General features: G+C 43.9%; 6 protein-coding genes across 6 annotated transcripts; 2 read left to right on the top strand and 4 right to left on the bottom strand.

The window, feature by feature from the left end:
• Window positions 1–11,153: 11,153 nt before the first annotated feature.
• Window positions 11,154–12,631, top strand: LOC108094698 (probable isoaspartyl peptidase/L-asparaginase CG7860). Its single transcript, XM_017195430.2, has one exon. The coding sequence runs from the start codon at window positions 11,160–11,162 to the stop codon at window positions 12,354–12,356; it is 1,197 nt and encodes a 398-aa protein (XP_017050919.1). The 5' UTR covers window positions 11,154–11,159; the 3' UTR covers window positions 12,357–12,631.
• Window positions 12,445–14,163, bottom strand: LOC108094699 (SREBP regulating gene protein). Its single transcript, XM_017195431.2, has 2 exons — window positions 13,767–14,163; window positions 12,445–13,620 (listed from the first exon to the last, which is right to left on the bottom strand). The coding sequence occupies exons 1-2, from the start codon at window positions 13,866–13,868 to the stop codon at window positions 13,069–13,071; spliced, it is 654 nt and encodes a 217-aa protein (XP_017050920.1). The 5' UTR covers window positions 13,869–14,163; the 3' UTR covers window positions 12,445–13,068.
• Window positions 14,164–14,435: 272 nt separating this feature from the next.
• On the bottom strand, window positions 14,436–16,785 carry LOC108094629 (CWF19-like protein 2 homolog). The gene is made up of 3 exons (XM_017195318.2): window positions 15,497–16,785; window positions 14,720–15,442; window positions 14,436–14,658 (listed from the first exon to the last, which is right to left on the bottom strand). Exons 1-3 carry the CDS (start codon window positions 16,712–16,714, stop codon window positions 14,530–14,532), a joined length of 2,070 nt encoding a protein of 689 aa, XP_017050807.1. The 5' UTR covers window positions 16,715–16,785; the 3' UTR covers window positions 14,436–14,529.
• A 99-nt stretch (window positions 16,786–16,884) lies between these two features.
• On the bottom strand, window positions 16,885–17,968 carry LOC108094631 (E3 SUMO-protein ligase NSE2-like). Its single transcript, XM_017195320.2, has 2 exons — window positions 17,793–17,968; window positions 16,885–17,738 (listed from the first exon to the last, which is right to left on the bottom strand). The coding sequence occupies exons 1-2, from the start codon at window positions 17,869–17,871 to the stop codon at window positions 17,137–17,139; spliced, it is 681 nt and encodes a 226-aa protein (XP_017050809.1). The 5' UTR covers window positions 17,872–17,968; the 3' UTR covers window positions 16,885–17,136.
• Window positions 17,969–18,237: 269 nt separating this feature from the next.
• LOC108094630 (dnaJ homolog subfamily C member 25 homolog) lies at window positions 18,238–19,829 on the top strand. The gene has a single exon (XM_017195319.1). It carries the CDS (start codon window positions 18,455–18,457, stop codon window positions 19,454–19,456), a length of 1,002 nt encoding a protein of 333 aa, XP_017050808.1. The 5' UTR covers window positions 18,238–18,454; the 3' UTR covers window positions 19,457–19,829.
• A 467-nt stretch (window positions 19,830–20,296) lies between these two features.
• Window positions 20,297–22,344, bottom strand: LOC108094632 (zinc finger protein 853). The gene has a single exon (XM_017195321.1). The coding sequence runs from the start codon at window positions 22,232–22,234 to the stop codon at window positions 20,525–20,527; it is 1,710 nt and encodes a 569-aa protein (XP_017050810.1). The 5' UTR covers window positions 22,235–22,344; the 3' UTR covers window positions 20,297–20,524.
• Between the last annotated feature and the right edge of the window lie 217 nt (window positions 22,345–22,561).

Here is a 22,561-nt window from a genome sequence, read left to right as displayed (position 1 = left end):
ATTAAATATTTAAGAAGCTCTAAAAGGAATAATATTTAATTGTTGAAATTACTCAAAGAAATAACAATGATTAGAAACATAAAAGCAAAAACAATTTCTTATATTAGTTAATCAAATTTACGGAATATGAAATACATAGGCTTGTACTAAAATGTATAATTTTGATTGAATATAAAAATAATAATATCTATAAAATGTATTAAATTCTTAAACCAAATAGCATGTATATAGGAAATAAATTGAAATTGTTTGTTAGGTTTTCAGGTCTTTTCTTCCTGGTTCTAAAATTCAATAATAAAAACAATTCCCATTTTGTTTTGCGGTGCGACTATATAAACTGAAAAGGGGGAAGTAAATGTGAATGTGAATAGGCGCAGGATTCCAAGTCGTAGTCCGGCGCAATTTGAGGTCCCTCAATGACAATGCGGTTGAATAGGTCCGGGCACGTACCTCCACGTCCAGGTGAAAATCCATTGTGGGTGGTGGGTGGTGGGTGGTACGCTTAGTGGGTGGTTGGGTGTTCGGTGGGTTTATTAGTTGGGTCGGAAGGCCATCGAAAGCAGCGTAATGCGTGCGTGGCCACAAACGTTGGCTTAACATTTATTATGGACAGCACTCCGCATTGTCCCTCGCCAATTTTCCCAGCTATTTGCTCCTGTTTTGTTTTTTCTTTATTCCCTGCAACTCAATTTTTTTCCAATTGCGCTATTGTTGAGTGATTGGGCCTTTGATTGTTCGCATGTAAATTGGGAAAGGATACCAAATCGAATTAAAGAGTTGGTTAAAAAAAATTACGGGCACTTTCCGTTATCAATATAAATATGACTGATTACCAGGTATTAACAAACAAGTAATTCTTTTTTATACACGCAAAAACATATTTTACCAAATACACTCAGAAGTATTTTGTATTATGATTTTTTTGGAAACCCAAATGGTTTCGTTTACCCAAGTGTATCGCGCTGTCATTAGTTAAGTGGTTTTAAAATTGTAAATCCAATTTGGAACGGTCAATCAAAGTTGAAATTGTTATGGTCCTTTCAACTCGAAATGTCTTTTCAAAGGAATGTTCTAAATAAGGCAGATAAATTAATTTCAGCACCTTAAATTCAGTGCTCTGTAAATATGTCATTTAGAGACAAAGGCTTTGTTCATAATCCATATCCTTTCGCACACCGAATTAAAATCTTGATAATGATGTATAAATTGAGCGAATCCCACTTTAATTGTCGCCATAATATTCCTCACGAAACCCAAACAGAGATTTCCAGTGCTCTCGTGGTGAAAGCGGTGAAAGTGGTGAAAGGGGGTTGAAGCTGGGGATTAAGAGGGAAGTTCTGGATGGGGATTGGATGGGGAAACAAATTAATTCTGAAATCCAATCGGAACGCAGTGCACGCACATAAAAAACAACACAAACACCCAGCGAACAGAACCAAAAACGAACCGAAACGAAACAAAACAAAAGCGAATCAAATCGTGAAATCGGCAGAGCGGGCAGATAAAGGAGTGTTACAATCGGGCGAAAGGCGAAAGCGAAACTTTCTCCCTCCCAAAAGGAGGAGGGGGAGGGGAAGCAAAGGGGGAGTGGTGGATATGCCGCATGCTGCAAGTTCAAGGTCAACGCCGTGGGGCAGCCAGACACGAGCGTCGAAAGTGTTATTGCAACAACATCAGCATCAGCAGCACTTCAGGGGGCTTCTGCCGGATCGGCGGACTATATCCTAGTGACCGAAGCTGGTGGAAGTCGAGGTGGAAGTGGAAGTGGAAGGGGGAGAGGGGTGGGGGTGGGGGAAAGTCCTATGCTTAATCCCCATCACTCAAACAGATGATGGATGCACAGGACCCACCGAACGTACGGCACTCTCGGCAAAAAAGAAGAAGCATGCAAATCGAAAGGGAAGGAACGGAAAGGATACAAGTTTTACTGGAAATACCTAACCTACACAAGGTAAATATTAAAGAGTTTATAAAATTTAATCAAAAATATAAGATATCCCTTCAAGGATAAACAACTTGGGAAAATAATCTTGTACAATACAAAACCTCAATTATTGAAATATATAAACAAGAATTTACTGCTAAGGAACTAGCAAATTTAATGATGCATTATTTGTACTCTTTTTTTTAGGTAAGTTCCTGTTGCCAACAGATTTAATGTGTTCCTGGCATAACCCGTGTACTAAACTGAACACCCTTTGCGAGGTATCCCCAATCCCCAAGCTCCCCAAAATAACAAAAAAAAAATGAAAATGGGAGCGGGATGGTGAAGTGGACAGCCGCGATAATGAAACACAAACTCTCGACTCAAAAGCCCAAACTGAAACTGACAATCAAGTGAAATGTGCACGAAAGTGGGCGGTGGGCGGTGGGCGGGGCACGATGTGTGTGTGCACACACACACGCAAACAAACAAGCTAACACAAACATTCATTCGCAGAGATACAAAAGCCACAACAAATTTTTGGAGTACGAGTGCCACGAAGTGGAGCTAATAAATATGAACACAGAGAAGAAATATAATTCTAATTTTATTTTCTAAATTTAATTACTCTATATATAATATAGAAATTAAATAATAAAATTAAAATTGTGTAAATATTTTTGTAGCTATCTAAACTTTTTTTGATGTGGAAAATTAAAATAAATGTTAAATGTTTTTTCCTGGTGTACGAGAATATGTGAGCCGCAGCCAAAATAGACAGGACAATTGAGCGACAGGAGACAGAGGATCGGGAATGAGGGGGGATCCAGGGAGTAGGAGATTCAGGGATTCGGGGATTGGGGAATTCGGAGGACAGGACAAAGGAGGAGTGACCGGAGGACGTGGGCAATCAAATTTCCACCGAGGCAACATAACACATAAAAAGCCAAGTGTTTGATGTCCTTTATCCATCGCAGGTCCTGTTGTTCTCTGTGTTTTTTGTTGTTTTGTTTTGTTTCGTTTTGTTTTGGCCAAGGTATGGTGCCAAACGTAAACTAACGAGTCTTGGCCAAACAATCCACAAAAAAAATAAGGTTTATGCGGGAGAACTACAGAGAATTGGTTTCACTTATTGTGATAATACGTTTCTGGTTTTATTCAAATTCCTTTGATTTTGTTGTTGTTTTAGTTCTAAAGCAAGCTCTTTTCAAATTTAAATAACGTTAGCTATTTTATAAAATATCTTGTTAATACATTTTTACAATGAAATAATTGTATACTTACAGTCGACTCTCGTTAATTCGAAACTAGAGGGACTCTTGAAATATTTCGAATTATCGAGTGTTTGAAATATCAAATGGTTCGAAATTTCGAAATTTTCGAAAGAACTTTGTTATACTGGCTTGCTTTAAAGCACAATTCTGCTGCTCACACTGCTCAATAACTTTTTTAAGAGAAAAAGTGCCTGAAATACTTTTTCATCACTTTCGTTTTGTAGACATAAGCTTTGTAAGGTATCAAATGAGGATCTTGCTTCCTTAACTGACACCTCTGCCAAAGATTCTTTATACTTTCTAGGGCTCATAGCTAACATTAACTTTTAATATGCATACCAACGAAAGAGTAACAGTAACTGAATAACTACACAAACCAATTCGTAAGAAGTGTGTGCGTCAAAAACTACATAATCAAAACAAAAACAAAGGCAAGTTTGAACTTGTCGCAAAATTTTTTCTCTGCAACTTTGAATTGTCGAGTGTTAGACGCTGATGAGTTCGAATTAACGCGTGGTTTTGTTAAATATCAATGATTTTTTCGTTCGAATTACCAAGTGTATGAAAATGTATGGATTTAGTTCGAAATACACATGCCAGAAAAAAGTATGCGTACAAACTCGATGCCTAACTTTGATCGCTAAAAAAACATATATATATAATTGATATCGACTTAATTTTTTTTTATATTGTTAACACATTTATTGATTATAAATATATTTAGTTTTTATTAACATAACACCTTAACTTTATTTATTAAAATTAAAAAACGAAAAAGTGACGAATTTTTAGCCAGAAAAAATATGCGTACAAATTTGAAAAACGATGTGTATCTGCTCTGTATGCAGCTTTAGGTACCGTTAGTTTACTAGAAACGGTAAATAAAGCTCTAAGAACTGCTTGGCACTTGTTCTTTAAGCAAATTTCGTCACTTCGAGGAAAAAAATCGCAATGGGCAAGAAGACAAAAGAAATTGATCCCGATTTAAGGAAACTAATTGTAAAACTCCGAGATGAGGGAAAACTCTGCGGGAAATCGGGAAAATTGTTGGCAGAGCTCATTCCTCTATACAAAGAGTGCTCGAAAACTTCGATTTAAACGGGTCAATTAGGTCAAAGCCACGTTCTGGAAGGCCACCTAAGCTGACGGATCGAGAGAAGCGGGACGTTTTGAAGAGTGTGAAGCTGAATCCTCGATTAACAGCCTTCAAAATTACTCAGGACATCAAGGAGAAGTTCAACAAAGATTTTCATGAGGATACAATCCGAAAAATTTTGAAGAAAGAGGACTTACATGCCCGTACCGCGCGGAAGAAGCCCTTAATATCGCCGGCCAATAAGAGAAAGCGAACAGATTTTGCCAAAAAATTTGTCCAGGAGCCTGCAGTGTTCTGGAACAAGGTCCTATTCAGCGACGAGAGTAAATTCTGCATTTTTGGAACATTTTCCAGAGCACTGCAGGCTCCTGGACAAATTTTTTGGCAAAATCTGTTCGCTTTCTCTTATTGGCCGGCGATATTAAGGGCTTCTTCCGCGCGGTACGGGCATGTAAGTCCTCTTTCTTCAAAATTTTTCGGATTGTATCCTCATGAAGATCTTTGTTGAACTTCTCCTTGATGTCCTGAGTAATTTTGAAGGCTGTTAATCGAGGATTCAGCTTCACACTCTTCAAAACGTCCCGCTTCTCTCGATCCGTCAGCTTAGGTGGCCTTCCAGAACGTGGCTTTGACCTAATTGACCCGTTTAAATCGAAGTTTTCGAGCACTCTTTGTATAGAGGAATGAGCTCTGCCAACAATTTTCCCGATTTCCCGCAGAGTTTTCCCCTCATCTCGGAGTTTTACAATTAGTTTCCTTAAATCGGGATCAATTTCTTTTGTCTTCTTGCCCATTGCGATTTTTTCCTCGAAGTGACGAAATTTGCTCAAAGAACAAGTGCCAAGCAGTTCTTAGAGCTTTATTTACCGTTTCTAGTAAACTAACGGTACCTAAAGCTGCATACAGAGCAGATACACATCGTTTTTCAAATTTGTACGCATATTTTTTCTGGCTAAAAATTCGTCACTTTTTCGTTTTTTAATTTTAATAAATAAAGTTAAGGTGTTATGTTAATAAAAACTAAATATATTTATAATCAATAAATGTGTTAACAATATAAAAAAATTAAGTCGATATCAATTATATATATATGTTTTTTTAGCGATCAAAGTTAGGCATCGAGTTTGTACGCATACTTTTTCTGGCATGTGTATAAAGAGATTTCGTAGGGACCTCGTGATAACTTTGATTTATAGAGAGGTTCGAATTATCGCAGGTTTGAATTAACGAGAGTCGACTGTAACTAAATTAGAAAGAAGAATTAGTTTCTTTGAACTCTAAAGCACTTGTAATTTTATAAGAGTTCACTTTTCTTGGTTTTATTTTTTTTTTTTTAATTTTTAAATTGATTTCCCCGTATTAAATATTTTTTAACTTACCTTAATTGGAAATAGAATACTTTAAAGGACTTCAAATATATTTAAGGGAGTGAACATTTTAGTTGCATAAACCGCATTTCGGTCGATGGTCACAGCAACTGGACACGTATGCCTCGAGAGCCTGGAGTCGAGTCATTCTGCGTCGCAAAATACTACATCACCCCCTCCCCCTTTTCCCCTCCCCCTCCACATTAGCTCCCCCACCTCCGTTTGGGGAGTTTCATCAACTTTTTCGCCCCATTCAGCTGAGAAAAGCATGTAAGCAGCCGCAGAGAGAGTTCATTGCCGCCCACTTGAAGCCCCAACCCCCTGAACCCACCGGACCCCCTTCCTCCCCCCCGGAGTGACCAAGACCCCTCCCCCCTTTCGACGCCCCTGTTGCTTGTCATTTGCTGCTTCATATTTCTTCATTGCCATAATGAAGACCGAAACAGAAGGCAAAACCCGAGTGAACTGCAATTACGGGTGGGTAAAAAAAAATAATAATAAAAAGAAAAAGAAAAAGAAAAAGAAAAAGGACAACCGCCGGGCAAAGTAACACGTAAATTAATCGCAATGGCAAAAGTTATTTGTTACCCCCTGCAATTTACAGAGGAATTCACTGGGGAATTGAATCAACACAGAATTTTCGAGTGAGAATAACTTTATGCGGTTTGCATTGTCCGAGTACACAGCAAAAATGTTTTTAAACAAAAAGTTTACCTTAAATTTGCCAAATAATAAACTCTTACATTGAAGTAATTATGCGTGGATTTTATTTGAGCTTTGACTGAAGGCAATCCACAAGAAAAAGTTAATAAATCCGGGTGAATAGTGGCCAAGGGCCCAACTGTATTAGCCAAAAGCAGCCCTTGAGTACATTAAAATTGAATTAGTTAGCGGAATAGGCTGGGATAAAATCCAGATTGCCAGTTAGCTACATGTGTTTTCCATCTGCTGTCGAGCCCAAAAGTTTCCCATAAGGACGAAAGTTCAATAATTCGAATAGAGTGAGCCTGAAATGAATACGTATTAGAGATGTATTAAAATGCAATAAATAAGGTAAGATTAAATAATAAAAGTTACATTATGGTTCATTAAAGATCATTTGGTAAAAGCTAAAAATAGCAAATTAATATTTAAAAGTATATTTATTACTCAATGAATTCCCATTTCTTATTGATATATCCAAAAGCATATTATTTATTTATTATTTTTATACTATGTGCTCATAGCGTTCAACTTTGAGCCAGCTTTAATTGAAATCTGCTACGTCTTGGCCAAAAATAAAGCGATAGATAAGGACAATTCACAACAATCGATAAAGTTGGCCGAACAAAAACTATACTCGTAAACGTATATACTATATATATTCAAATTGCTGCAGTTTGTGAGAAGGGAACGTCGGGTGAGCTTGCCAATGGCTAGGAAATTAAATTATAACACGCAATTTGGCTCAAACAAACAAGGATGAGACGTCGATAAATTCAATTATCTGACTGAGGATAAACAGAAATATATCCACTGTGGTTAGATGTTGGCTTCAATGGCGGCGATTGCCTGCGGTTTATTCTAAATTAATTTTCAAGTGGCCGTCCTTTGGAACGGAAAAGACCGAAAGACAAAAACGCCAGCGAAAATCAAAGTCAGAGATGCCGGCTTTTCCAGCAAGGAGAAACAACTTTTGGCCAAGAAAAAATAAACACAAATCGCAGGGCGAGAACGAAGCTGACAATTTAATTTGCCAGCCAGGACGTTCTAAGGACACAGGACAATGAACTCGGCAAGAGTCCGTCCGGTTGTAACCGATACGGGGATTCGGATTAGCCCGCCGCAATCCCACTCCCAAATCCATTAGAAATCAAAACCAACAGGAATCAGTTCGCCTCGAAACAAGTTAACAAATGTGCGGAAAGTGCGTTGAGCTGTGAGGAGTTTAATTGGGAAATTACTTGAAGAAGTTTTCTTTGGAGGGAAAACTTAAATTTAAGAAAAATGTAACATAATATCATTTACATTTAGTCATTAAAATGCAATTTATTTATACAGTATTAAAGTGTTGTTTTGAGTTCTTGCATTAGTTCGTAAGATTCCCTTTTAATGGCCTTGTTAAATAATTGAAACAAATAAACATGGACTTTTTTATGGAATAGAATTATCCCAGTAATTGTTCGCTGTGCCTGTCCAGTTGAAGGAGGACTTAATTGGAAAATAACTGGAGCCCAAAGGACGGTTTTAAACGGAGAGACACCTTTGGGCAAGTGGATTCCGATCCCAACGCTTGTTTCCATTCACTTTCCGCCAGCTGGAGGGGCAGAAAATTATCCGGTTTCCCACTGACGCTTAAGCCAAGCCGGAAAATGGAGAGGGAAAACGGTGGGGAAATGGAGGGGAAAGTGGGAAAAGTGGGGAAAAGTGTGGAAATGGAGCCCATTGAATGGCATCCGTAAGCCGCAACAAAAGCGGCTCTCTGGCATCTTTGCCATCATTGTCGTCGGTGTTTCAGTGTCATTGTCACTCCCACTTCAAATTCCCCAAAGGAATCGACAGGTGGGTGGTCTCAGGTGCTGCGACCTTGAGTCCCGATGCCATTCCGGATCGTTAACGACGCCCTTATCCGCTTTTTCGGACACCTTTTTGACCGGAGAGTGCTCAATTAGACGGAGTAACACCTAAATCAGTTGTCGAGCTGGGAGAGTAGCAGGAAATGATTCCCCTTAACACTTTATTTTCTATCCAAACCTTTGGGAATACCTTTATTTCATTTTTCCCAAAGTTAATATATTTTACAAAAATATTCACCAAAGTTAATTAACTGCTGAAAAAAAGCTATATAAAATAAATACCTGCAATCGCATTTTTAATAAAGGTTATTTACATATTTGATTTTACATCAGCATTCCCATGGGATGCATATTTTGCAGCCAGCAATAAATTCCTCTTCAAAGTTAATTAATTTTTTCAGTTTTCGGCCAGCAAAAGCCAATTTTATTATAGTTTTCACTTAATTTTTAATAATAGCCTGCATTCTTTTCCAGCGAGATGCACCCAGGTATTTGTTAGCCATTTGAGATTAATCCCGGTAATCAGTATTCAATGGGGTCCGAAGTGGCACCCAATAAGCCAGCACACCTGTGCATCGTGCAACCCTTTTGCTATTAGCATTTCACACCCAATTAGGTTGCAAAGGCCAGAAGGTGGGTGAACTATTGCTCCGGGTCTCCGGTCTCCTTCCGATTTGGGCAGGACCTCGTCCTCGTTTCCCCTTTTCGCTCTTCCCTCTTCGCTCCGTTTAATCGCAAACTTATTCGTGGAGAAGAGTTCACCGGGGGCAATAATGGCGATGATAATGACTATGATTACGATGATGGGTGTCATGTGAGGACGACGCCAGCGACTGACAGCCAACGTCGCTGCAACCGTTAACAATTTCTGACATTTTGATTTATAAATTCCCCACCCAGAGTCCACCTCCAAGTTGCTCCCCTCGCTCCTTGTTGCTCCTTGGCCTTTTCCGAGCTCCTCTTCACAAACTGAAATTTACGTTTGATCCCCAAGTGAAAGCAAAAGCAGGGGAAGTGGAAAATTGGGCGAAAAAAGCGGGCAGGAGAAGACTGCCAAAATTGCTCCATCAGACCCCAGAGAAATAACAACGAAGAGAAAAAGGGGCAGAGTTCAAGAAACGCTCTGTTCTCGGTTCGATGCCATAAAATGTTGTCGTACACTCAAGTGTGCACTGAATATTGGATTGTGCTGGTGCTGGAATCCCTGACTTCATAAACCAGTTCACAAGATCCCCGAGATCGTAGATCTATGTTACAAAGTCTCAAGTAATCAGGAAACAATCTGCGCCAACAAATCTACGCTTTTTATTTTAAATATTTCTTTAAGGTAATACACATTCTCACAATTGAATAATGCATCTAAAATAACTAAAAGAAATTTTTCCGATTTTATTTTCGAGTTTTTCTTTTAGAATTTTATAAAAAAAATGCCAGAACGATTTATCTTTTAAAATTTAAAATATTCAACAGACTTTGTTTCAGATTTAATTTGTGTTGTATAACTTTTCAATAATATTTATTAAATAATGATAAATCAAAAAAAGGAAACTGCGCGTCTTCCAGTGAACTAATTTTTCATTGTTTTGTGACACAACCACCAGGTGGCGCCACTAACAGTACCAGTGTCGGCTGTAGATGGCGCCGCCACTCAATCAAGCCGCAATCGCCATTGCTGGCCAACCGTCGAGTGTTTTGATTAAACGTTTCGCTTTAATTGCTCCATCATCATTGCGGTGGGTATTGGGTGGTGGGTGCTGGCTGATGGGCGGTTGATAGTGGGTGGTGGGTGGTTGATGGGTGCCGTTATGCCCCGCAGAATGGTGCACTTTATGTGCGTGCTCGAGTGTTCGCTGGATCGCTGGCTTGCTGTTTCACTGGTGAAGTGACGCGTACGGGCAATGACCATTGAACTTTGCCATGCCACCGGCAATGGATGACAAAGGCTATGAATATGACATGACCATTAGCCACAAAATTAGCCCTTCGCGTTTGATTGATTTCGAAAAGTAAATAACAGAGGTATAGAAATTTATTACAGAAGATATGCAATGAATAAGTAACATACGTTGATAAAGCTTTATAGTTGTACTTTTAGTTGGAGGAAACATTAATTTTATTTAATGTCATTATGTTTTGGTATGTTATTTAAATTTTATAATAATTCCTTTTGCATTTAGATGCAAGTAAGATGCCAGTCTAGATTTTTATAAATAATGTTCCACATCTTTGTAGTATGTTTGCATCCCATGTGCTGGCATTGCAGCTTCGTCAACAAGTTAAGCCTGTTTTTGTTCCACATTTTAGAGAGTTGGACTCCGAAAATAAATACCTGTGACAAAGATGCCTCTTTCGGAGCTTCACCGATATCTTTGGGTTCTCACGCCCATTATATTATTCAAGTACAACACAACTACCACTCGAACAACAGATTATTCGCCTTATCTCATGAGAGAAAACAAAAACACAAGGGCAATGTCCCGCAGAAATATTAAAAGTCTACATCTGAATACCCTTTTAGTGTCATGTTTACAATTTAAAAGCGAATTTAAAACTTAGTAGAAAAATTGTAATTGTTTGAAAATGTTAAATTTCGCTGAAGCTTGTTTATAAATAACGTAAGTACTTTGAATGCATTTCGGAGATAAGAAAAATGCAACCACAAAAACCAAAACAATTAAAAAAAGATTGAGAAATTAAATATGAGTAACTGATCACTCTTTACCCTTGCTTTAAATTATAAAATGTTCTTTAGTATATTCTCCAGTTAGAGAACTTTAATAAGGTGCCCTATAACATTTATAACCATTATAACACATTTAAAATACAAAGGTACACTGTCTATAATTAAAGCATGTCATTAAAAGTAACCTTTGGAAATTTGTCTAAAACTTTTACCAAATGAATGTTATGAAAACTCAACTTACCTGGAAACTCCACAACCAAATGGCACAAAGTGCTTTAGGGATAGTTAATCCCCTAGCCGCAGGGTATTATCAACGTCAACAAAGGAGCCATAAAGGCAGGCAGAGTATAAAACAATTCCCCAACAGTCGGCGACTCCAGACTGCCAGACATCAGCTGCTCGAGCTGTCGACCACATCGAGTGTTCGGTTAATCTTTGTGCTCCGCAACATTTCCGCAATGCCACGCCCAGTGCTGCTAATCCACGGCGGAGCAGGCGACATTTCCGACTCCAGAGTGGCGGGAAAGTTCGCGGGCATCAAGCAGGCACTTCGCTCCGCCTGGCACAAGTTGAATCCGGAGGATGGAAGTCCTGGCAGCGCCTTGGATGCCGTCGAGGAGGCGGTGAGGAGCATGGAGCTGGACGAGAACTTCAACGCGGGCTACGGATCTTGCCTGAACACCAGTGGCGAAGTGGAGATGGAGGCCAGCTTGATGGAGGGTCGCCATCTGGGGGCAGGCTGCGTTACTCTGCTGCGGGATGTGATGCATCCGATAACGGCGGCTCGCCAGCTGATGGAGAAGCAGCGACACACCTTCATCGGCGGTGCAGCTGCTCAGGAATTGGCCTTGGCGGGTGGACAAAGGCTGTTGCCACCGGGAGCCCTAATCACCGAGGGTGCCCGCTTCACGCTGAAGGAGTTCCAGGACCAGGTGGCCCAGGGCAAGGATCCCTTCTTTGCGCGCACAGAACTGGCGGAGGATAAGGTGAAGGAACCGAAGACGGATCCCAGTGGCGAGACCGTTGGCGCCGTGGCCATCGATGCCGAGGGTCACATCGTGGTGGCCACTTCCACGGGTGGAATCACCGGCAAGTGGCCAGGTCGCATTGGCGACACTCCAATCCTGGGCAGTGGAACCTATGCGGATGACTTCCGCGGCGGTGTTTCCACCACTGGTCACGGCGAGACCATCATGCGATACAACCTAGCACAGCGCATCCTGGCCGCCATGGAGCACCTGGGCTTGTCCGCCCAGGCAGCCGCGGACAAGGAGTGCAAGGAGATGACCCGCCGGCTGGGCGGCACTGGTGGTGCCATCGTGGTCGGAAAGTCCGGTGACCTGGGCATCAGCTTCACCTCGCACCGAATGGCCTGGGGTTACGTTCAGGATGGCACCATCTTCTACGGCATCGAAGGTCAAGTGGTGCACCAGGAACCCTTTAACGTTCCATCTTAGGATCTGCAACAAAATATTTAACTAAATCTGAACGGCTTGCAAATGCCTAACAATTTCAGAAAATGTCTTTAAAAGAAGATAAATAGGATTTCTGTTTATGGTTTTTTCCTATTTATTTTCAAGCACTATTTACACAATCAAACATCAATAAATAATGTTACTTAAGGTCTTCACTCATAGACCAAAATTGCACCTATAAGATTAACATTTACAAGTTTATTTACAAAAATTCTATCTATTTACTAATTTATTAAATCATATGCAGTTGAAGAGAGCTTTTGAGCCTGTTTGTTATTCTTTGAAATGTTAGGATGTCAGTTCCGTTTTTAACAAAAATAATTGAAGCTATTTTAAGAAAGCGTAAAAAATGTATTATTACTACAACCTAAATTCGATTTAAATTTACGTTGGTTCTAATTGGTCTCAGGTTAAAAAAAGGTGGCTTAATAGCAGAAATGGCTAATTCTTATGAAAACTAAATAAACTACAATGTACAATGTGGGAAATTGGTTGTCAAAAAAGTGTATCCCATTAAAATACCCTCTAATAGAGCATAGCATTCCCTGACATTTCGCTAAATGGTCATTAATAACATCATAATTTCTAGTTCGAGGTAAGGCTCGGCCGTTCAACGTCAATCTCTCGGGCTGGGAACTTTTTACAGAAGAAATCTCATCGCATTGGACGGAGGAGGAGCGGCAGTGACCAGTGGTCAGCTACGACTCGCTCCCTGTGGCGCCACATCCCGCTGGGATTCATGCGCCTCGGTGAGACCGTAACAATGCTTGGCCGCCGGATCGCGGTACTTGTTCTCGTGCTCCACGGAGTGCGAGTTCGTCCGGCACTTGACCAGGCAAAGCTCGAAGTGATCCGTAACGCTGGCGAAGATGTACTTGGGCGTGTTGGGTGCTCGCAGGACGCGTTCGAGCAGCGGCTGCTGGCCGGGATGCAGGCAGCAGGAGACGCAGTACTCGTACACGCTGCAGCAGTGGGTGCTGGTGTTACAGGTGCGGCAGCTGTAATAGCCTATGCCAGGCAACTCGGGATTGCAGCAGCCACTGGTCAGCACCTCCTCGCGGCGGCACACGAATCCCCGCTCGTCGGCCAGCAGTCGGCTACCCTGCACTGAGTTGCGGCAGCGTGCCTCCGGATCGCCGCGTGTGCGATTGAGCTGCTCCTCCGGTGCCAGAAGCTGCTGTGTCCACAGCAGCGGTCGGGTGCGCTGGACCACGTACTCGTCATAGCGCAGACCAGCAAAGGAGTCCTGCGTGATCAAAGGTTAAGTAGTTAGCACCAGTGATATCTAAATTCCATGTAATCAATACTACAGCTTATATGAACTTAAGGTCCAAGAAGCAGTATCCATCTCCGTAGATCCGAATACCTACCCATAGTTCCACCAACGCTTACCCGATCGAAGAGGTGCCCGAATCCGTAAACGAGTAGTAGCAGCACCAGCACAATGTAGACAATGCGGCGTCTCAGCAGGCGGGACAGGGCAGCTGGCCACATCCTCGCCACAACCTAGCGCTCCATCACAACACCCTCTGGCTGGAATCCTTCCGAGAAATGGTCATGGATTTGGATTTGGATCTCGATCTAAACACCTGCTGCTTGACACCAGCGCTTCTTAAAAGCAAACAAAGCAGGCGCATTGGATGCAGTTCGTCCTCGGCTGGTTTCACTTACGCCTCCCGTTCGCCTTTTTGGATGGCAATCCCCATAATCTAACCAGATTCCAACAAAGTTATAATTTGCTTATTGTTTTTTTGTTTTACTTGCAGCAGGTCATAGAGGTGACACTCGTGTGCTATCGATAACTTCTTTGTTCCGATGTAAATGGCTATTAATACGAGTAAAACTTGTATGAAATGGTTAAAAATCGTTTTATCTGAACGGGAAAGGTATTTTCTTTCATGTTTCTACCTCTATAATGAAGTTGCATACCAGTTTTTTTTTTTTTAATTTTGCAGAATACATTTTTTCGAAAATTTTGTGGGGTTCCTCCTTGATTTTTCAACAAAATCGAATTTTCAAATAAATGACCAACAAAGATTTTATCTCTAGTGAAAACGCTTTTTAATTCATTAAACATTAAAACATTTGTCCAATCATTATGTTTTTTTTTAATATATATTATCAACAAACTTATCCAATTGAATATCAAACTAGGTCAGTGCTGTGTACAATCATACTTCTTCCAGTTCTCGGCAAAAGATTTTACTTTTCCAATGGGGTTTGTCTCCTTGCGTGGCTTGCGCCAAGCATTGGGATTTAGTTCCAACATGCCTCCAAGGATTTCCTAAAAATATTGAACCGAGATAAATTAAATATGTATATGCATTATACCGTTGCAAATAAACCTGAGCAAAATTAGCCGGAAAGCGATTCTCATCCTCGATTACGTGAGCGAAGCCCGAGTCCATGCCGAAGTGCACCCACACGTAGGGCAGTCCTTTGGGAATGGCCGCCCGCAGAGACTTTTGTCGCAGCGAAACCAACTGCTTGTTGATGCACCACTCCTGCTCCGACTCCTCAATGGCCTTCTTGAAGTAGAAGGGCGCCATTTCGCCCTGCCTGGCGGGAATGGGAATGCAGTGCACGCTGAGATGCGGACGACGGTGTAGCTTATTGGCGATCTCGTAGAAGACCACATCCTGTCGTCGGGCGGCGAACATGCGGGTAAGTGCTTTTCGAAAGTTGCTCATCTCCTCCCAGGCGTCTTCATCTAGCTGCGTGCAACAGGGCACATGCTGTAGGGTCGTCAAAATGCAGTGACCACTCTGCAGGCCCACGTACCACGGCAGGCTGAGGTAGATCTTCTCGCCCAGGGAGACCAGCAGCTGCTTGTCCAACTTGGCGGAATCGAAGCAGCGCTCACAATTCTCCAGACTGGCCGCCAACTTTTCGTGCTCCCGTATAGCGCTCTGCAGCTCCCGTTTCTCGGCATCCCCTGCCGAGATCTGCTTGCGCACCTTGTCGGCGAATATGTCCTCCAAATCATCGTTGGGATTCTTGTGCTTGGAGACGATGTCGGCATACTGCAGATTGGCCTCTGCCGCCGTCGAATGCTTCTCCCGCTCAAACTGGTAAACAAAAAGTGTTATTATTTATCTGTGGCTGTTAAAAGTTTAGCTTACCATTTGTTTTATGTCGTAGCGATCATCGTCGGCGAAGTATCTCACACGCTGGCCATCCACATGGGTGTCCACCTTCTTGTTGCTGCGTTTCTGACCTCTTTTACCGCCGTATAGTTCATTGGGATCGGCGGATTGGACTAGAGGACGAACGTTGCCTCTCTGATCCACCTTAGTGAGCAGCACATGTTCTGTTTTGGACTTGGCTGGTTTTACTGCTGTCTTTGGTGCTGACTGGCCGGATGCAATAAACTCTGCTCGCTGTTTACGCGCTGCTTCCAGCTGCTGATTAAGCTCCGCCGCTAGTTCCTTTTTGCCTTTGAGTTCCGCCTTGATGGCCTTGCCGGCCAGCTCGTTGATTTGCTCATCGGTGAGGCAGGACAAGCTTGGTTTCTGTTGCTCTCCTGCCGCGTCCTCTTCCTCTTCCCCAGAAGAAGAGGCACTTCTAGATCGGGATCTGCTCCTCCTTGCTGGACTGGGAACCTTTGCAGAGGGTTTACGCCAACCACGCGATGATCCCTGGCCGGAGCTGCTGGATTGCGGCCTGGCGGCATGCCGCTCTTCGTCCTCCTGTGGCTTCTGGAAGCTTGGCAGACCCGTGCCGTTGCTCTTCCAGTAGGGATTCAGCTCACGACCGCTCTTTGCTGGATCGTAGGCATCGATTTGTTGGGCCTTCTCGTTGGGTTTGGCCGGTTCCTTGCGCTCTTTGGAGAAGGTCTTCAACAACAGAGCCTCGCTGGTCATCCAAGAGTCACGCTGGAGGGACTCCTTTTCGGCAACCTTGTCCCCAGAGGAAGCAGAAGGTGAAGAAGCCTCCACCCACTCGTCCTCGCTGGTGCTTTCTTTTCGACTTTTCTTGGACTTTTTCTTGCGTCGCTTGCGCTCTTTTTCATCCTCACTTGAAGAGGTGGATGAGGATGAATTGGTACTGTCGCTGTCGCTGCTGCTGTGGTGCTTTCTGCTCTTTTTGGAGGACTTCGACTTGGACCTAGACTTGTGCTTGGAACTCTTTTTCTTCGCCTTTTTGGCCGGCTTCTCTAGTTTCTTGGCTACCGCCGGCAGCATCCAGTCGTTTTCACCACGCAGTTCCTTCTGCCGCGCCCGCTGGTCACGAAGCTCCGCTCGTTCCTTAGCCTGCTGTAACATAGCAGAACGGGCCTCTCGCAGCTCCTGGCGCGCTTTTTCCTTCTCTCTAGCACTTTCAAATTGGATGTAGCTCATGTTTACTCCTGTTTACCAAAACAAAACAGTGGATTTTAAATTAGAGGTGAGAATGCGGTAATATCGATTAACTATCGAAATTTTTGTCTGTAGCTAAACGTAACGGTTATAACTTGATTTTCGAAAACCAAAACCATGTTTTTGACAACACTAAATTATTTATAAAGGAATAACATTCAATACTGCGTAATTTTATTGTTTCATAGTTACGATTATAAAAATTATTTACATTAGTTTTTCGATTCTTTCAACAAAATAAATTCAATGGTAGTTATTCATGTGTATGGTTACAAAAACCTAATTGGTTCAAACTTAAAACATATTAACTTATTCTTTAAGATGAGTGAGTGAAACCTTCATTTGTATGAACTATATAACTCTTAAACTTAATCCCGGATGTTATCTACCCAGATTCCTAATCCCTATTCGGATAGGTCCGCCTCAGCCGCAGCCTCTTCGGCCAACCGCTGCCGCAATTTGGCATCCTCGACCAGGTGCGCTGGCTGGATGTACTTCTTGTTGGCACAGCCAAGAACTGGACAGCGAACGCCGATGTTGTCCTTGATGATCAACATTGCAGAATCGCGATCATATATGTGACCACATATCTGGTTGCGGACTGGGTTCTTCATCATTGCTTTGGACCAGGGGTCCAGTAGCGAAAAGATTTCACCGCCGGTCTCTTCAACTCCCTCAATAATTACGTCGTCATCCTCGTCTGGTCCATTGGCCTGGCCGTTCTCTCCCCGGCCAGCTGCCGATTCTATGGCCTGCTTGAAGCTCTTGAAGTCCCCCAAGTTCTTGACATTGATCCGCTTCTTCTCTACCGTCTCGCGGCGCTCCTTCCACGAACCCTCTAACTCCTCAATGGTGGCGCTCTCGGCTTTGGCTTCCTGCATCGCCAGGTCGAAAGCCTTGTATTGACTCTTCATTCGGATAAGATGCTCCGCCAACTCAATTCGTGATTGAGCGCTTTCCTCCAGTAATTTAATGGCATTTTCATCGTCTCCATACTCGGCCATGGCTGACGGAAAATGTTTGTCTTTTATGCTGCTTTTGAAGTCATTTAATATCTTACCCTCGGACATTTCTTTTATGAAATTCGTATTTTCCACTAAAGTGTTGAGAACACTATCTACGTGCTGATTAAAATCCATTTTAACTTTAAATGATAACAAATCCTCGGAATTAAACAAATTTGAAGGCAAATGTTTAAGAACGCCGCAAAGCGATTGACGATTACAGGGAAGCTAGCGATGTGCAAAAGTAAGAGACCTTATTTTCACTTAAGCGCAGTTTGAAACAGTGAATGGGTAGTCAAGTTTGAAAATATTATTCTTGGCCAAATTCAAAGTACTCCATTGTGTTATTCGTTTGCTTACACTTTTTTTTAGCTGCCTTTTGTAAGCTGTTAAAAATTAACTTTTAGTAACCCAAAAATCGTAATATCCGTTTAAGTAATATAGTGACTGTGAGTCCATTGCTGCGGCAAAACGGTCACACTTACCGGCGAAAGAACCTTGACAATAGTGTTATCGGCGTTATCGGCAGAAGCTAACCTGGTTAACCAGCGGGCCAAATTCGCAGCGGGACAGACGGCGAGCAGACGGACGAGTAGCGCCAACGCGACCGCCACCAGTTGCTCCAATCCAATCCCAACCGAGCAGTGCCAGCTGTGCTCCACCTCTACATCTCCTCCCCGCAGCTCCACGTGTCTCAGGTGAAAGCGAAATATCCAACATGCAGTCGCAGGGATTGCTCCTGGTGCTCCTGGTCCTACTGCCCTCGATGGCCCTCGGTCTGCTGGAGGGCCTGTACTGTGGCAAGGAAAACTGCTATGACGTGCTGGGAGTCACCAGGGAGTCGTCCAAGTCAGAGATCGGCAAAGCCTACCGTCAACTGGCCCGACGCTATCATCCGGATCTGCATCGCGGTGCGGAAGCGAAGGCGACAGCAGAGACGCAGTTCAAACTAGTGGCCACCGCTTACGAAATCCTGCGGGACGAGGAGTCGCGCACGGATTACGACTACATGCTGGACAACCCGGATGCATACTATGCGCATTACTATCGCTACTACCGGCGACGCGTGGCGCCCAAGGTGGATGTGCGTGTGGTGATCGTGGTGGTGCTGACTATTGTGTCCGTCATTCAATACTATTCCGGCTGGCAGCGTTATGATTCGGCCATCAAGTACTTTGCCACGGTGCCCAAATATAGAAATCAGGCGCTAGACATTGCCCGCGACGAGATTCAGGAGAGGATACAGAAGAAGGGCAAGAACCGGATGTCAAAGAACGATCAGCGAGAGGAGCTCGAGCGGATCATTCGGCGGGTGATCGAGGAGAAGATGGACGTGAAGGGCGGCTATGCGAAGCCCACGTTGTGGGATGTGCTGTGGGTGCAGCTGATCATCTGCCCGTACACGATACTGGCGTTTATCGTCTGGCATGCCCAGTGGTTCTGGCGCTACACGGTGATGAAGCAGCCGTACGGGCGGGAGCAAAAGCTTTACATCATTAGGAGAAACCTGGGCATGGGCCAGCATCAGTTCGAGGCGCAGGATGACAAGCTCATCGAGGAATACCTGCATCTGGAGCTGTGGAAGCGCGACAATTTCGATGCCTGGAAGGCGGAACAGGACGAGGAGATGAAGAAGAAGCTCGCGGAAAATCCGCGCTACAAGGCCTACAGGCGTTATATGAAGAACCACGGACCTGGTCGCATCACCTTCGAGGACTAGCCGCCGCCGTTGCGATGTTCAAGTTTTATTGTTCCATCTGAAGTCTGTTGTGTGTTTGTGTAAAACCGATCCTTATCCCTCGCCCTACCGTCTAAATTTTGATATTTATATATATATATAGATATTTTTTGTACACCGACTAAACTATGAATTATGTTAATGCCCCGGTGTCCGCCGAAGGGCGAAGCGTTGACCCCGCCGGAGTGATCCGCCAAAACCGGTTCGAGAGAACCTCGCCACAGTCGCCACTGGCCAGAGTGGTCGAACCACCCTAGAACAATTATCCCCCCAAACATGGTCACAAAAGTCCACGTTGTGAGTCTAACTAACTTGACTAACCCGCGATTAATGTAATAAACTAGATAGAATTTAATCGTCTCTCTTACTGGGTGTTCACTGTGCCCGGTTTGCACAGTTGTTTTGGGTATCCGAAAATTCGATTTCGTGGCACAAACCTTTCAGTCTTCTTTCGCTCTAAACAGCATCTTTCCGGGCTTTTTGTTTACACAGTTTGCTTGGAAACAATTTCAATTGTTTTTCTTTTTATAGTTGAACATAAGTACATACGTGCCTCGAAGAAAAGTGAGGCATGCAAAACCAAGTCTGGGTTTTGGCCATAGCCTTCAAAATCCAGATGTATGTATGTTTTGCAGATTACTGAATGCAATTTATAATAAACCAATAAAATAGTGAAATATATTTATAATAATTTCGCTTTCCCGAAGAAATTCTTATTGCTTTGTGTTATTTAACCTTAATTTATCAAGCAATCTGCACCAGAGCCATTAAGTTTGAAATGAAGCTTCCATAGATAATAGATTCCCATTAAAACCGCCAATATTGTATAATTGAATATCTCCCTCATTTTATTTACAACGATTTCTCGGGGCTTAGAATTAAGTTTCGAAACTTCTGGATCCCTCCATATATTTCTTAATAATTACGGGGTATTATTACTCCTGTGACCAAACATTTATTATTTTGTGTTCTTCTGCACAAGCAATCACTTTGATGTCGCCATGTGAGGACAGCCCCTTAGTAAAGTGAAGAGTTGTCCAAAGGGTAATACTAGTCTATCATGTTGCCAAACTCCTCGGGGTCGAGCAGATTGCCAACGAACTCCTTGCAGCGTACAGTCTGATAGCCATCGACGTCGTCGAAGTCTGGCTCGGGATACGGTTCGTCGTGCTCCAGCTCCTCGTCCTCCTCGGTTTCGTGCCCCTCCTCGATGTGGTCCTCCTCGTTGAACATGAAATCATTCGCAACGATGCATTCCTCCAGAACTTTGGCCTGCTCACCAAGCACCACGGAATCCAGCGAGAACGCCTCGGGAACTGGTTTGCGGACAGGCTCCCTCGAAGCATTCTCTTTTTTAGTGGGCAAACGCAGACTACGAGAAGATCCCTCAGCGGAGGCCGAAGATCCGGATGCGTCGCCGCCGTGCAGGTCCATGTGCGCCGACAGATAGCTCTTCTTGGTGAATCCCTTCTCGCACTGCGTGCACTGGAACTGCTTCTTGCCGGAGTGCGTCCGCCGATGGACGGACAGGACGTGGGCGTAGGCGAACCCCTTCTGGCACACCTCGCACACATACGGCCGCTCGCCGGTGTGGATCCTCTCGTGCTTCTTGCTGCTGCCAAAATCCGAAAAGCGACGCGCGCAGTAGCCGCAACCGTACGGCTTCTGCCCGGTGTGGACACGCATGTGGCGGCGCAGCTCGACGTTCGAGACGAACGCCTTTTGACACACTTCGCAGGAATAAGGCCGCTCGTTGTTGTGCCGCCGCATGTGGGCATTCAGGGCGTGCTGGTACTTGTACGTATTCCCGCACACATCGCAGATTTTCGGTGAACGCTCCGAGTAACGGCGCTTGGTCGTAGGAGCGGGCTTGTAATCCTCGTCCAAATCAGCTGCCGGGACCCTTTCCCTCTTCACAGTCGGTGAGACGCGACGGTAGGTGCGCTTCCTTGGCTGATTGGTGGGCGGAGGCGGTGGCAACGGAGGACTGTCCACCACGCACTCCTCAATCAGCGGCGTCTCAATCTCGTACAGATGCTCCGGTGTGTGGTCGACATCCCAGGGATCCAGACCCAGCATCTTGTGCTGTTCTACTTCCCCCTCCTCCTCCGCCGTCTGCTCTATCTCCTGCTGCTCTTCCTCATGCTTGACGGACTCCTCATCTTCGGGCTGCTCTTTGATGGGATCTTGATCTTCTATATCGTCCAGGGTCAGAACCATGGCTCCGTCCGGCAGCAGGGTGAGGGCGTCTGCTTCCTCCACCTCCTCGACATCCTGGTAATAGGAGGGCTCAGTGGCGGTGGTTATTGTACTGCTAACAGAGCTCGAGGAGCAGGGCCCCATGTTCAGCCGCTTGATCTTCAGTGTGGCCGGAAGGCGAACATTAGCCTGCTCGAGGTGCAGCTTGAGCTGATCCTGCTGCTCGTCGAGCATTAGCGAAATGGAGGCGGAAAGCGAGGGCGAGAAGACGCCGTCTCTGGCCGAGTGGAATAACTTCTGGACGGCGGCGCACTTTTCGTGGAAACGATAGCTGATAGATAACTCTAGGTAGCACTGCTTGCAGATCTTATTGGGCCAGCGCTCCACCTGTGCCGGACTGCCAACCAGCTGCAGACCGGTGCATGAGCGGATCTTGTCCAGAATAAGCATGTTCGGCGATTCCGGGTCGTGGCCATAAATCGAGCTCGACCCGGGCGCCTCCATCAAACAGACCAGGCAGGTCACGCCCAGGTCCACCACCCGCTCTACGGTGTTGGCCATTTTCTCGGAACTTGGGCGTAAGCTGGACTTTAGCTGTTCCGCAAGCTGGGGCCAAAAATACAAACACGCGCAGCCAAAAAGAACACTTCGTTTGTGTTAGAGATGACAGTTGTGTGCTTTTCGGTACGTCAAACTAGCTGACGGGGCTCCCGCACCTATCGGTTAAATATTAAGATATTTAAGATATATATTTAAAAAAAATATATTATAAAAGCTGGCTTAAAAAAACCGAACATTTAAATACCTGCAGTATAAAATTGGAGTATAAAAAGTTTTGTATAATATCCATAGTATTAAGTTGGTTGCTAATACTGCCCACCTCTGTCA

Source organism: Drosophila ficusphila, unplaced genomic scaffold (genome assembly GCF_018152265.1).
Source record: "Drosophila ficusphila isolate 14025-0441.05 unplaced genomic scaffold, ASM1815226v1 contig_198, whole genome shotgun sequence".
Lineage (NCBI taxonomy): Eukaryota > Metazoa > Arthropoda > Insecta > Diptera > Drosophilidae > Drosophila > Drosophila ficusphila.
The sequence above is the reverse complement of the archived record's forward strand: the minus strand, read 5'-3'. Positions and strand labels throughout refer to the sequence as shown.